Below are 15,784 nucleotides of genomic sequence, written 5' to 3' on the forward strand. Positions count from 1 at the left end.
CAAAGTATTCTCTTTTGAAAACCCCATTTGCTGATGTGGAAGGTGAACCAAGACGTTCAAAGAGGAGAAGAGGAAAGAGATTGCTAATCCAGAACCAGCAATAATTAATGTTGAAGCTCTCAAGCCATAATTGCTCAATTGAATTTTTACCTGGTCGTGCTAACAAATTTGGTAACACTTTATTTTACAGTGTCCTTGTTACATATGTCACATGTACTTACCATAGTAATTATGCATAATTACATGCAAATAACCCTCAACCAAACCCTAATCCTACCCTAACCCTATAGTAAATACATGTTGTTAATTAATATTACTCAGTACTTAAATATATAATTACACTGTAACAATGACACCTTAAAATAAAGTGTAACCACAAATTTATTTATTCATATACAAGCTGTTACATTTTTTCATATACAAGCTGTTAACACTGGTAATCAAACTTGGGTACATTATGAAGAAGAACCACATGCTTTCGCAGGTAATATGTGGTGGTGATTAGCCAACTACACTGCCAAATATGAAGGAAAAACAAGTGACTGTTATGTTTGCACAAAAATGCCACATAGTGCTTCTGGACCACATGTAGAGGTTAAATCACCAATAACAGAAGAAGAATTAGAATGCCTTCTATTTGTCAGCATTACCAGAATGTTGGCACGGCTAAATAAAACCGCAATATGGAGTTGTGGAGAGAGCAGAATAATGATGCTTGCAACGCAAGTACATGCTAAAGTGACAACCATTGGCTCTATCCCAGACTCCTTGATGTGTATGGAAAGAGAAACTGGAACAGTGAGACTGGAGGCAATTCCTGAAAGTAAATGTAATCGAACATACCAACATTGTGAGATAAAAGATATGCCTTATACACCACATCCTGTATCTACTACAATTGCTTACGGATTGGCTAATCCTTTTATTAAAGACGTATGTTCTAGTTATTGTGCACTTATGCCAGGTCAAAAATGCCACAGATATGCTCCTGCTTCACGGGGAACTAGAGCCATCAAAGATTGGTTTTGGTTGTGTATATATAGGATCTACACTACTCTCCCAAAAGATTGGAGTGGAAGATGTGCTCTAGTAACTTTGAAAGAATATTCCATGGTTATTAAACCACAAAAACCTGACGTTATGATAAAACAGAAAAAGAAACGCTTCCTTTCTGGCTGAAGTTCAGTTGAAGTAGAGGTAACAAGATATGAATTAATTTCATTCATCAATACTACAAGAGACACATTGGCTGATGGTCAACAGGAACTTCGAAGGCTCCTTTTAATGGCCCTGCAAAACAGGCTGGTCTTAGATCAGTTAACTACAGCGAGAGAAGGAGTGTGCGTTATGGTTGGAACATCTTGTTGTACCTATATCCCTGAGAATGACGCAGATGGCCATTTAATCTCAGAGGGTTTAAAAAATATGACTAGAATTGCTCAAGAATTACAAGGACGAGATGTTGATGATCAGAGTGGGTTCTTAGCATGGCTCACAGGATGGCAACAAATGCTTGTATCTGCCTTAATTCCTGTAAGTGTGATCCTATTAATCATCTCATTTATTATTTGTTGTATTATTCCATTTATCAGGGCTTTGATTAATCATGCTATGAATAAATTTGTATCCTCTCAATATGCTTTGATGAATAAAACTGTCAAGCGTTAGTAATTTTGAAAGAAAATGAAAGAAATGTTTGTTGAAGTATGTTATGATTAAGTTAAAGAAAGTGATTGTATTTGTGTATAAGAGACTTGGGTGTGGCAATTTTATTGCCAAAAGCTCCGAAGCTTCCTGAAGCAGTGTTTTGAAATCGGCCATCATTTTATAAGATGTTATTTTGTTTTGTTTTTTGGCACACCAAAAATATTCTCATCGCTTTATAATATTGATATTGAACCACTGTACTCACATGAACTGATTTAAATATGATGTTTTTAGTACCTTTTTGGATCTTGAAAGAGGAAATGTCATTGCTCCCTATGGAGGCCTCATGGAGCCATCGGATTAACGGAACTAAAATATCTTAATTTGTGTTCTGAAGATTAACGAATGTCTTACGGGTGTGAAACGTCATGAGGGTGAGTAATAAATGACAGAATTTTCATTTTTGGGTGAACTAACCCTTTAAACTCCAGCACTCCTCAACAGAGCCAATCAAAACAGCCACCACTGATGAGCAGGGAATTGACTCCAGATGGTACAAACCTATTGAGTGATAGGAAGAGTGGCAACAAGAAATGGAGCACAAAAGGAAAAAGTATAAACAGAGGGAGAGAAAACAGACACCAACACATCACACATTTCCACAGAGGTATACAAAGAATGCAAATAAAAAAATACATCCTTGGATGTAACACAAGGAATCAGAGGGAAGAAAATGTTTCTAGCCCTTACAGTTCAAAATTTATTAACCTAACCGTGAGTGCAACTTTGGACAGTTGGTGGCTCTCGAGGGATTGAGAGACACCAAATGTGCTATGGTGACAGTTCAGACTGTGTGTCAAATTTCATAACTTTCCCGCAACCGGTTCTATGGGCTGCCATTGACTCAAGAGTGGAATAATAATAATAATAATAATAAAAACACTAACGATTACAATAGGTGCCTACACACCTTCTTACTGTATACATGTAATAATTAGGATGGAGTTTTACTGCAGTTATTAATGGTGTTGTCCTGATTCTCTGTAACTTATATTCTTTGATTGTCTGAGGCTAACATCTAGTGGACGTCTTATAATCTGTGACTTTACAGACTTGCAGACATTTGCACACGTCACTCAAACAGAAACAGGAAACAAGAATCACATGAGTTCAGGGAAATAGAAACTGAGGTGTAGTTGATCTGTTGTGTGTTTGTGTCTCTGTATTCATGCAGTAAAATGGCAGAAGCCAGAATTTCAGTGGATCAGAATGAGTTCCTGTGTCCAGTGTGTCTGGATCTCCTGAAGGATCCAGTGACCACTTCCTGTGGACACAGTTATTGTAAGAGCTGTATTACAGACTGCTGGGATCAGGAGGATCAGAAGAGAGTCTACAGCTGCCCTCAGTGCAGACAGACCTTCAGTCCAAGACCTGCTTTAGCTAAAAACACCATGCTGGCTGAAGTGGTGGAGAAACTGAAGAAGACTAAACTTCCTGCTGACTGTTATGCTGGAGCTGGAGATGTGCAGTGTGACGTCTGTACTGGAAGAAAACACAAAGCCATCAAGTCCTGTCTGGTGTGTCTGGAGTCTTACTGTCAGACTCATTTTGACCGTCATGAGGAATTTCACTCACGTAAGCCACATAAAGTGACTGATGCCACTGGACGACTGCAGGAGATGATCTGCCAGAAACACGACAAGATCCTTGAGGTTTTCTGCCGCACTGATCAGAAGTGTATATGTGTGCTCTGTACGATGGATGAACATAAAAACCACAACACTGTATCAGCTGCAGCACAGAGGACAGAGAAACAGGTATGAACTTTAAAGGTGCCCTAGAATTGAAAATTGAATTGACCTCGGCATAGTTAAATAATTAGAGTTCTGTACATGGAAATGACATACAGTGAGTCTCAAACTCTATTGTTTCCTCCTTCTTATGTAAATTTGATTTGTGCAAAAGACCTCTGAAGAACAGGCGAATCTCAACATAACACCAACTGTTTCACAACAGTCGGGATCATTAATATGTATGACCCCAAATTTTGCATATGCCAGCTCATGTTCAAGGCATTAGACAAGCCACTATTAACGTCTGGATGTGCACAGCTGAATCATCAGACTAGGTAAGCAAGCAAGGACAACAGCGAAAAATGGCAGATGGAGCAACAATAACTGACATGATCCATGATATCATGATATTTTTAGTGATATTTGTAAATTGTCTTTCTAAATGTTTCGTTAGCATGTTAATGTAACGAAATGTACTGTTAAATGTTCTGTGCTAATGTACTGTGCTAATGTACTGTGCTAATGTACTGTTAAATGTGGTTAAAGTTACCATCGTTTCTTACTGTATTCACAGAGACAAGACTGTCGTTATTTTCATTATTAAACACTTGCAGTCTGTATAATTCATAAACACAACTTCATTCTTTATAAATCTCTCCAACAGTGTGTAATGTTAGCTTTAGCCACGGAGCACAGCCTCAGACTCGTTCAGAATCAAATGTAAACATCCAAATAAATACTATACTTACATGATCTGATATGCTGCATGACGAACACATTGTAAAGATCCATTTTGATGGTTATATTAGCTGTGTGAACTTTGTTTATGCAATGTATTATAGAGTTGCAAGCTTGGGGGTGGGGAGCACGAGCATTTAAAGGGGATGCACGCTGAAACGGCGCATTTTTAATTATGCCCCAAAATAGGCAGTTAAATAAAATTAAAAAATTCAATAAAAATTTAATAATAAAAAATATATGGGGTATTTTGAGCTGAAACTTCACAGACACATTCAGGGGACACCTTAGGCTTATATTACATCTTGTGAAAAAGGATTCTAGGGCACCTTTAAATTAGACACTGATGAAATAATGTTGACATTATTTATATTGGCACTCATATGATCAGGTGACATCATTCACACTGCAGATGTCAACATAAGTGAACAGTAGCTGCAAGTGGAGTTTCACTGCTCAGCGTATTTGTGCTCCGCATTGAACTTAACACAAAATATGGTGAAAATGCACCGTAAACATTTACCAACACGAACATTTTTACAAAAAAAACAACCTCTTCATATGATGATTTAGTGACAGTGTAATGTGACATTTGCTGTTATTGGTTTTATGCTGCAGAAACAGCTGAAGGAGACACAGAGGTCGTTCCAGCAGAGGATCCAGCAGAGAGAGAAAGATCTTCAGCAGCTGAGAGAGGCTGTGGAGTCTCATAAGGTGAGTCTGGAGAAGAAGAGAAGTTTGAGAAGTCTCAGTCAGGACTCACTGAAGCCACTGTGTGATTGTGATGTGTGTCCTAACAGAGCTCTGCACAGACAGCAGTGGAGGACAGTGAGAGGATCTTCACTGAGCTCTTCCGCTCCATTGAAAGAAGCCGCTCTGAGGCCACACAGCGGATCAGAGATCAGGAAAAGACTGCAGTGAGTCGAGCTGAAGGACGACTGGAGCGACTGGAGCAGGAGATCAATGATCTGAGGAGGAGAGACGCTGAGCTGGAGCAGCTTTCACACACACAGGATCACATCCATTTCCTGCAGGTAACAGAGATCTAGAAGAACAGGATCTGATCATCTTCTTTTAAAAGAGACACCCTTACAAATGCAGTTCAGCTCTGGAAATCTCCTAGGAAAACACTTTCTTCTGGAAGTCACGAGTAAACAGTATCTAAATCCAAACTCATTTCACAAGTTCACACTTACAATTAATTAGAATAGGGGTCTTCAAAGTTTTTCAGGGCAAGGACCCCTTAGGTGATAAAGACATGGAGCAGGTACCCCATATACAAAATGTGTCAGAGCTACATATTAAGCATATAACCTTTGATATTAATAGAAACTAACCATATTATGATTTAGAATAAGTTATATTATGTTAAGACAGTAGATCAGACCACATTATTGTTGTTGCACATGCATCACTGTCTGTCTAATACTTTTTATTGTTAAAATTGAGATTTATGCATCATAACAAGCAAACATTGTCACGGATGAAGAAGGCAGACAAATGCAGATTCATGAATATAAATGGTTTAATCCAACAAGCAGGCAGAAGCGCAACAGTGTGCTACAAACACAAACAATAACCGACAAGGACTGAACTAAACAGGGAGAATATATACACAGGAGGAAATGAGGGAACTAAACGGGAACAGCTGGCGACGGAACCATGGTTAGTGGTGTAGGAACCGGCGGAACAGAGTGGTTGACGGACCGTGGCGACATCGCAGACCTGGAAGACAGGAACTGAGCGGCTGACTCACGGGACTGAGGCGATTAAGTTTTTAACGGATGACTGGGGTGACGATGTGGTGAGGGAGGCCGACAGGGAGGTCAGAGGAAGGGAGGAGTCCAGTGATGCCAAAGGGGTGCAGGGTGAGGGTGCAGCCCAAATCCTGGAAGTCAGTGGCTGTAGCTGGGCGTTGACCGCCAAAGGCCAACCTGGAGTGTCGAGCGATCCCAGCGGAGCTTCCAGGCAGGCGGACCGTGGAGGTGATGAAGGAGTGGTGGGTTGAGGTGATGGCGACGGGCTGACAGGTTGAGGTGGAGGTGTGGGCCTGGAGGCCCAAGGTGCAGCCGGGGACTCGGCCTCTAGCCGAGCTGGTGGTAGGGAAGCCCGAGGCAAGGAGGATGAGCCACACGGAGTGAGCGGCGGGGACAGAGCCGAGGAGCTTGACGACACCGGTGGTACCAACGGATCCAGGGGGTTGGTCGTGACCAGTGATGGAGATGGGATCAGGAAGACAGGCAGGGATACAGGCTGAAGGTGATGTCCAGACAGGACCGGAGCATCCAGATAACCAGACGGGACTGGCGAAGATGAGGAGGATTCAAGGGTGGGGACTCAGGTGGGCGCCTCGGGCTTGCTGGCTGTGAGGGAGAGGCTGCCATTCCAGAGCATCCAGGCCAGATAACTCAGATATGGCCTGCATTCAGGGAGGAGGAGAAACCGCAATACTGGTGAGTCCATATTTTTCTTACCTCATTTTGAGTGGTCGGTTGTTCTGTCACGGGTGAAGAAGGAAGACGAATGCAGATTCACTAATATAAATGGTTTTATCCAACAAGCAGGAAGAAGCGCAACAGTGTGCTACAAACACAAACAATAACCGTCAGGGACTGAATTAAACAGGGAAAATATATACACAGGAGGAAATGAGGGAGCTAAACGGGAACAGCTGGGCAAGGATTAACATAAATCAAACACCATAGCAACTGATAAGAACATGACAGAAAACAGAACACACATGACATTAGCTCCCCCTCCAGAATGTGCGACCTTGCACCGTAACTGAAACAGGTACACAAAAAAAGAGGGTGGAGGCTTTGGTGGAGGGCGTGGAGCTGGAGACGGACTGAACCCTGAAGACGTTGGCCACAGGCACCATGGTGGCGCTGAAGGAGGGAGGATCCAGGGTGGAGCCTTGACTGACATGCTGGGCGGGAACCGGGAGCCGATCGCGGAACCATGGTGAGAGGTGGAGGAACCGGCAGAACAGAGTGGTTGACGGACCGTGGCAACATCGCAGACCTGGAAGACGGGAGCTGAGCGGCTGACTCACAGGACTGAGGTGATAACATTTTTAACAGATGACCGGGGTGACGATGTGGTGAGGGAGGCTGACAGGGAGGTCAGAGGAAGGGAGGAGTCCAGTGATGCCAAAGGGGTGCAGGGTGAGGGTGCAGCCCAAATCCCGGAAGTCTGTGGCTGTAGCTGGGTGTCGACTGCCGAAGGCTGACCTGGAGTGTCGAGCGATCCCAGCGAAGCTTCCGGGCAAGTGGACCACGGAGGTGATGAAGGAGTGGTGGGTTGAGGTGAAGGTGACAGGCTGACAGGTTGAGGTGGAGGTGTGGGCCTGGAGGCCCGAGGTGCAGCCGGGGACTCGGCAGAGCTGAGGAGCTTGATGACATCGGTGGTACCAATGGATCCAGGGGGCTGGTCGTGACCAGTGATGGAGATGGGATCAGGAAGACAGGCAGGGTTACAGGCTGAAGGTGATGTCCGGACAGGACCGGAGCATCCAGATAACCGGACGGGACCGGCGAAGACGAGGAGGATTCGAGGGTGGGGACTCAGGTGGGCGCCTCGGGCTCGCTGGCTGTGAGGGAGAGGCTGCCATTCCGGAGCATCCAGGCCAGATAACCCAGATATGGCCTGCTTTCAGGGAGGAGGAGAAACCGCAATACTGGTGAGTCCATATTTTTCTTATTTTGTTTTGAGTGGTCAGTTGTTCTGTCACAGATGAAGAGGGCAGACGAATGCAGATTCACAAATCTTTTCACACTGAGGACAACTGAGGGACTCAAACACAACTATTAAAAAAGGTGCAAAGATTCATTGATGCTCCTGGAAACACAATGAATTAAGAATTGGAGATGAAAACTTTTGATGTAGATGTCACCTCCAAAACTTTCCAGCCATCAGTCCTCTTAGCAGCATGAAAAAAAAATAATTTTTATTTAACCGATTATAGCTATTATAGCCTCAAAGAGCACTCACTTTACAATCACTAAAAAGCTGTCACTCATTTTAGTTCGCGATCTCACAAAGTTTCATTAAAATCTCACACTTCACAATCTACACACACCGCATAATGAATCTCTTACTTATATTGTGCCTTTGTTAATGAGAAGATTCACGAGAGTATTGTTTCTTCAGTTTCAATAATGCTACAGTAGCCTATTATTTTTTCAGCAAAACTTCGTGCTGTTATAAGCTAAATTAGTCCAAGTCCAAGCATATATTAATTTATTGTTTTGTAATACTACTTCACATTCTACGTAAATTAAATTAATGAAAACAAAAATATCACATATTAATGCCTTTTCATCACACAAATATGAATTTAGCAAACTTTCCCCTATAATTCTGTCAATAAACAAAGATTTTAATGACATTCCCAGCATGTTTTAAACTTTTTAGAGTCCATTTTATGCAATGTAATTCAGCTAAGATGGTGATTGATGCATTTGATCAGGATAATGAAATGATTAATACAAATATTTAATGTGGGTGTCACAGTACTGCTGTGTAGAACCCACTCACAAAGGCACAAGAAACAAGAGTCCGAAGATAAACTTAAATCCACAAATGAAGATGTAAATAATCACGAGAAGATAATAGCAGACCAACTTAACACGACAAACACCAGACAAAGGACTGACAGAAACAGAAGGCTTAAGTACACAGAGACTATTGAGTTAATGACAAGACACCTCTGAACTAAAACTCAAATCAATCTGATACTATGACAACTAAAGAGTGGCAGGAAAACTGAACAAAGGAAGACATGTGACAACATGTACAAATAAACCAAACATGTGACAGTGGGATAGATGTTGGTATATTAATGACCTCAAGATTTTATTTCAAAACATGAATTAATCACTTTCATGTTTTCTGAACAAATGTTTTTTTTTTTTTAAACTTGCATTATTTTGCTGTTTTAAACATATATTTATATATATTATTTTTTATATATAATTTCAAATCACACTAAATATTTGAATTTATTATTGCAGTCTTTCTAATAAAAAAATCATGTATTTCTTATGCTAATATTGAGTACTCAGTATGTACTTAATTGAGTACTTAATATGTACTTAGCATGTGTTGAATGTTTGCTAAAGTAGTGTGTGATTGTTACCGTGGTTAGGGGGGCTTTGAGGCACTCATTGGGTGCCCCATCAGCTGGTGGGGCCCAATACAAGCACCTAGAAATGGCCCTGAATGTCAACTGATGTGCCTGATCTCTTACATTTACATTTATGTTATTGGCAGATGTTTTGTCATCCAAGGGTTTTACTAGTGTAACGTTGGGAGTCGTGACGACAAGGGGTAGGTCCAAACGCAGGCTTTATTAGAATGACTGTAGTTGTACAGGCAAGGGTCAAACACCAGCAAACAGAAACATAAGGGCAAGGCAGAAGAGTAATCCAAGTCACAGGCAATGGTCAAAACAGGCAGCAAACGATCATCAAACAAGGGAGAAACAGTCCAGGGTCAAAAACAAGGCAAGGCTAGGAACTAAGAACAAGAATTAACACAGAAATCATACGACTAAACAATACTCAGCCCTGTGTGTGTGTGTCTGGGTGCAGCTTATAAAGGGTCCACTGATGGGAAACAGGTGCGAGTGTGTGATTGGTTCCTAAATAGGGAATTATGGGAAATGTAGTCCAGAGTGATGTACGACTGTGTGTGCAATGAAATGGTGAACCGGCGACCTCTGGTGGGGAGTAGCAGGAACCAGCAGGCGCCGGATACGTAACAACTAGAAAGTTAGGTAACACTTTAATTTACGGTCCAGTTCTCACTATTAAATAGTTGCTTATTATCATGCATATTACTAGGATATTGGTTGTTTATTCATATGTATAAATCACATATTAATGCCTTATTCTGCATGACCATATTCTACATCCCTACCCAATATTTAATCCTACCCAATACCTTAACTACCTGCTAACTATTAATAAGTAGTCATTAGGTGTTTATTGAGGCAAAAGTCATACTTAATAGTTAGTTACTAATAAGAATTGGACCCTAATCTAAAGTGTGTGACCGAAAGTTCACATATAGCAAATGCTAGAACTTATAGCTCTAACATGATATAATGAATATGAGAAGAATGAAGCTGATGCTGTGAAAGTGCTGGATTGAGGAGAGTTACTAAAGATCAACAAGAGCTGCTCAAATCTGACAGTAGTGCAGGTTATTGGCTGAAGTGTGGAGGTGATGATCTTTGATTTCTGTTTTCTGTAGAGTTTCCAGTCTCTCTCAGCTCCTCCTGAATCTACAGATGTAAATGACAATCCCTTCAGTGTTCTCTCCTCTTTTGATGGCGTGAGGAAATCTGTCCATCAGCTGAGAGACAAACTGGAGGCTTTCTGCAAAGAGGAGCTCAAGAAGATCTCTGACAGAGGTAAAGTTCATGTATGTCATCATGTTAGAAATGTCTTAGGAATGGATGCAGGGATCATTTTCTCTTGACATGATAATCACACTTTTCATGTCTGTTGATTTCCACAGTCACTTTCACCAACATGTCACTTTCACCACCAACTGTTCCCAGGACCAGGAAGGACTTCTTACAATGTAAGTCACTAAGGAAACAAGCAGAAAAACTCAAAGTGTGTTCATGTTTTTCCTGTAGAAGGAGAAAGAAAACATGACAGAAGAGTTTTATAGTTGATCATGTAAATTATGATTTGCACAGGATATCTGGAAAACTGTACTGAGACACTGATGATATATTGAACATGAAGAGTTCAGAAACATTAAAAGATCAGAAAAAGTCATAATTCCTGATTGCAATGTGTTTTACCTCCATCAGATTCCCATCAGCTCACTCTGGATCTGAACACAGTGAATAAACACCTCCATCTGTCTGAGAGGAACAGGGTGATTACTGTCATTCTCACAGAGCAGCCGTATCCTGATCATCCAGACAGATTTGATGGATATAATCAGCAAGTGTTGTGTAGAGAGAGTGTGTGTAGACGCTGTTACTGGGAGATTGAGTGGAGTGGTGACGTGTATATATCAGTGTCATATAAGAGCATCAGCAGGAAGGGATCGGGTAAAGAGTGTGTGTTTGGATCTAATGATCAGTCCTGGAGTTTGATCTGCTCTTCCTCTAGATATGCATTAAGACAAAATCAGATAGAGACTAAACTCCCAGTAAAGCCCATCAGCCGTCGAATAGGAGTGTATGTGGATCACAGTGCGGGAACTCTGTCTTTCCACAGCGTCTCTGGGGACACAATGAGCCTCATCCACACAGTCCACACCAAATTCACCCAGACACTCTATCCTGGGTTTAGGGTTTATAATGGATCATCAGTAAAACTGTGTTGATGTCACATGCATGTTCTGCTTTTCCCTTTGTGTCTGCCTGAGTTCTAGGTTATGAGTCAGTTAATCATTGCAACCAGCTGTGACATTTAATGAATCGGAATAGATTTTAGATCAGCGGTATTCAAATGGAGGGCCATGGGACATAATTGCGGCATTTTACCATTTCTACAGATACAAGTGATCAGTGCGTCAAAACAACGGAGTAGTTTACACCACAAGTGTTCAGGGTCGTTTATGATCTTTCAACGCTACATCCTCTTGTATTTTTATCTAGAGCTAAATGCGCTTCATTCAAGCCCTTTCCACTCTGTGCACGCTGCTTCTCTGTTCTCTATCCCGCTAAACACATTAAACACATTAACAGCTGCAGATGATGTGGTTATTTTAACAACCAGAGACAGTCCTGCCGCCAGCAGCTCTCAATTGCCGATGTCATAATTTCGCTCTGCAGGAGACAAACAATGTGAGAAATAAGCACTTGGATGTAATGTATTATCTTGAGTGGATATTTGAGAAAGAACTGCTACAACACCAACGTCTGATACATCAACCTCCACCACGAACTGCAGAGCAGAGTCAAGTGTAAAAAAATTAGAGCAGAAGTAAACCTGCATTTGAGTTCATCAAAAGCACTCTGAGCTGCCACAGTCCAGACAAATTTAGCCTTGGTGTGGAGGTCAAGGCAGGGGCCGCCACCTGACTGAAGTTCCTGATGAATCGCTGATATAAATTGGCAAAACCCAGGAACTGTTGTAAACTCTTTCTGGAGTCAGGCACCTACCAGTTAGAGACGGCCCTCGCCTCCGCAGGGTCCATGCGAATCCCCTCCACCGAAATAATGGAACCCAAGAACGAGACCGAATGGGCATGGAAAGTACACTTCTCAGACAAACAACTGATTCTCCTTCAGCCACTGGAGCACTCGTCTGACGTACCGGATGTGCACCAGGAAGGAGGGAGAGAATTTTAAAATATAATCCAGGTACACAAAAACTAATTTATTCATCATATCTCTCAGCATGTCATTAATGATTGCTTGGAAGATGGCTGGGGCATTGAACAGGCTGAACAGTAAAACCAAATATTCAAAGTGCCCTGTGGGAAGGATAAAGACCGTCTTCCACTTAACTCCCTCCTTAATCCGAACAAGATGGTAAGCATTGTGCAGATCCAACTTTGTGAAGAATCTCGCCTCCTGCAAGAGTTAGAAGGCTGAAGAAATAAGAGGCAGGCGGTACCTGCTCTTAACTGTTATGTCATTCAGCCCCCAATAATCTATACAGGGACACAAAGAGCCATCCTTTTTCTTCGCAAAGAAGAACCCTGCACCCACCATGGAATGTTCTGTAGGATGTAAAGGTTCTATTCGCCAGAATTCCCAACTACTGACGAGTGCTGGCTTTTACTGGACAGGATGCAGTCAGATGACCATGGCCACCACAATAAAGACAGAGACCCTCAGACAAGCATTGTTGTTTTCCCTTCGCAAAAAATGCATTCTGCCAACAATGTTTCAAGTACCTGGGAACTGGAAGGAGAATCAACACAGGAGGAGAACCCAACAACGTAACTCCATTCTGGAATCGAGACGAATAGCAATGTCAATAAGATCATCCAGATGTTCTGGGGGATCATAGGCATAAATCTTATCTTTAAATGTCATCAACGAGCCCATCCAGGTACCGCTCTGCCAGTGCCTCGGTATTACACTGACTGGTGGCTGCGAGAGTTCTAAATTCAATAGCATAATCTGCCACCAATCTCTTGCTTTATCATAGAGATGGTAAGATAGAAGATTGTTCTGCTAGGTCCATGTTTGGCCAGTGTGTGGTGTGACGATCTGAGGAAGGAGGACCCAACTGAGATCAAACACCATCCAATAAAACTCACTAATCTAATCCAACAAAATGGCATAGGACACTGCGTTGCCCAAACTCGTGTTTAGTCTTGATTTAATCCTCTTCGAATGTCTTAACCAACTATAGGTGTTATGTTAAAAGAAAATGTATTATTCTATTTTTAAAGTCCTTTGGAGTAAAGACTACCAAATCAGACACCATCATAAATCAGGCAAATTAGGTCATAAAAAGAGACAAAGAAAAAATTTTCCCTGCTCAAAATGCACCCTCGCCATTGGCCAGTTCATCCAAGGAAGCGTGTAGGCATACTTGTCCTTAAAAGACAACACCAAACCTGGGCCCATATGTATAAAACTTCTCAGAAATGCTCTTAAGAATAAACTTAAGTTTTGACTTAAGTGTCAAAAAATTCTTAGTAAAGAGTAGGACTTTTCTAAGAGTGGAAGACTTTTATAAAGAAGCCAAAAGCACCTTTTAGTAAAGTCTAAGACTGATTCTTAAGTGCTGACTGAAGTGTTGTGAACTAAGGACTACAATGATATCAACTCAAAATGGCCGCCCTCAACCTCTGAATCAGCCAATAGTAAGCCTGCAAGGGTGAAGTCACAGCACCAATAATTTAATGTTATTATAAAAAAATCATTTAAAAAGACACTGAAATGTTTTAATATTTACATTTATTTTTAAAAAATAGCTTTGCATTGTGCAAAATTATCACAAGTTAGTACTGATGGTGTGGAATCTTTTTCTATTGATATATGTCTCCTCATTTACAGTTAGAGCAATGATGTAAACATGAGTTCCATCAATGGCTCCAACAACTCCAGGGAAGCCCACAGTCAACATAAAAGTGACTTGCTTTTGCCACATGGTTTGATGGTCAGATGTAAAGTCAATGAACTGCCAAAGAGTAGTGGCCAAATGTGATGTCCAGCCATATGAAAATTGACATCTTCAACCTTAATTCAAATATTTTTAAAAATGTGTTAACATACATAACATACGTCATCTTTACAGGATGTGGTATACACTACACTTGAGCGTACAGCATGTGTGTGTTTTTATGTCACCTTATGTAAACTTCATGGCCCCAAGAGATTTTCCAAGATCAACAATTTTCTGTTTTTTTATTATATTTTGTCTTATAATTTAAATCTTTTTCAAATGGTTTGGAAGAGAACACACCATTTCTCTTGACATCTGAAACCTGTAGTTGTAGTTTTCCTCTTCTTCTTCTTTTTTTTTTTTTTTTGCCAGTAACTCCAATACACTATATAACTCCAATACATCATATCTTCATTGGAAAGCGTGTGTCTCCTCTTCTTTCTGCCATCTTATTACTCCTAACTAGGTTTGGAGGCCTCTCCAGCTCTCCTAAATAATTTAGGAGTTGAGACCTAGTCTTGACTCTTAGGAACCTTTGTGAATCACACTTATTCTTAAGTCTAAGAATAAGAGTAAAATTACATCATTCTTAGAATTTTGACACACTTAAGACTAAAATTTTACTCTGAGTGGCTTTATACATAGGGACCCAGGTCTATTGTCTCTTGCCATCTCTCGTACGTCTTTCATCTTCCGGCAATCGCGCTCCCATCACGCACTCGTCTCCTCTTCGAGACGACCACCTTCGGCAAAACCTGCTTTCAAGTTACCTCAGTTCAAACTTCCTGCGGATGCACGAAAGAAGCCAACGAACCTCAGCCACGGACGCACTGAATCTCCACACGTATCTATCTGAAACTCAGCACTCAAATTCATGCAAGCAACCAATCGATCTTAAAGTCTCCGTGAACCGGAAGTTGTAAATGTCTTTTCTCCGGTGTTGTGGCGTATTTCCAAGTGAAACGGGATATTGAATAGTGGGCAGAGTTTTACCTTAGCGGTCCTCCTCTCCATCTCTCGCTCATAGCAGACTAATGGTTACAGAGGAGTGGTTTATGCATTTTCAACCCAAGCCGTCAAACTGACGTCATCAGAGAAGAAACACCATTCCAGACTGGAAGTAACTTTTTTGATTAAAGATTACCATGACAATTTTCTTTCTGTGTATTAACTTGTACAGATTAATTGTTCACCACAAGACTAGTAATATGTTTATATGCCCATAATAAGGTTATGTGATTCTTTGCTGGCTCTCTTCTTTAGTCTTTCCTCTCTTTCTTTATTTACTTTCGTTATTCTGTGTATATATATGTACTCTTAGCTTAGATTTAGTTGTATGTATTCCTATATTCATGTATTAAATCCATTGTGATCATGCTTGATTGTCTCTGTTGATGCTCATGAATGAACCAGGTCATTTTAACATTTTTAATTTTGCTAGCTATATGTTTTTGTAAGTACTAGGATAGGAGAATTCCTCTTGGCCAGAAGAATGACCTCATTTTTAAG

General features: G+C 41.1%; 1 protein-coding gene across 1 annotated transcript; it reads left to right on the forward strand.

Annotated features, from left to right (window-relative positions):
• The first annotated feature begins 2,832 nt into the window (after positions 1-2,832).
• Positions 2,833-11,777, forward strand: LOC137024664 (tripartite motif-containing protein 16-like). Its single transcript, XM_067392459.1, has 6 exons — positions 2,833-3,464; positions 4,797-4,892; positions 4,979-5,212; positions 10,437-10,596; positions 10,704-10,769; positions 11,008-11,777. The coding sequence occupies exons 1-6, from the start codon at positions 2,886-2,888 to the stop codon at positions 11,529-11,531; spliced, it is 1,659 nt and encodes a 552-aa protein (XP_067248560.1). The 5' UTR covers positions 2,833-2,885; the 3' UTR covers positions 11,532-11,777.
• The last annotated feature ends 4,007 nt before the right edge of the window (positions 11,778-15,784 follow it).

Source organism: Chanodichthys erythropterus, chromosome 8 (genome assembly GCF_024489055.1).
Source record: "Chanodichthys erythropterus isolate Z2021 chromosome 8, ASM2448905v1, whole genome shotgun sequence".
In the NCBI taxonomy this organism is placed as follows: Eukaryota; Metazoa; Chordata; class Actinopteri; order Cypriniformes; family Xenocyprididae; genus Chanodichthys; species Chanodichthys erythropterus.

Excerpts from the sequence above, each read along its gene's own strand:
- LOC137024664 (XM_067392459.1), top strand. The coding sequence starts at position 2,886 with ATGGCAGAAGCCAGAATTTCAGTGGATCAGAATGAGTTCCTGTGTCCA. Across the intron at positions 3,465-4,796 it reads CACAGAGGACAGAGAAACAG|AAACAGCTGAAGGAGACACA; the intron begins GTATGAACTTTA and ends TTTATGCTGCAG. Across the intron at positions 5,213-10,436 it reads ATCACATCCATTTCCTGCAG|AGTTTCCAGTCTCTCTCAGC; the intron begins GTAACAGAGATC and ends TGTTTTCTGTAG.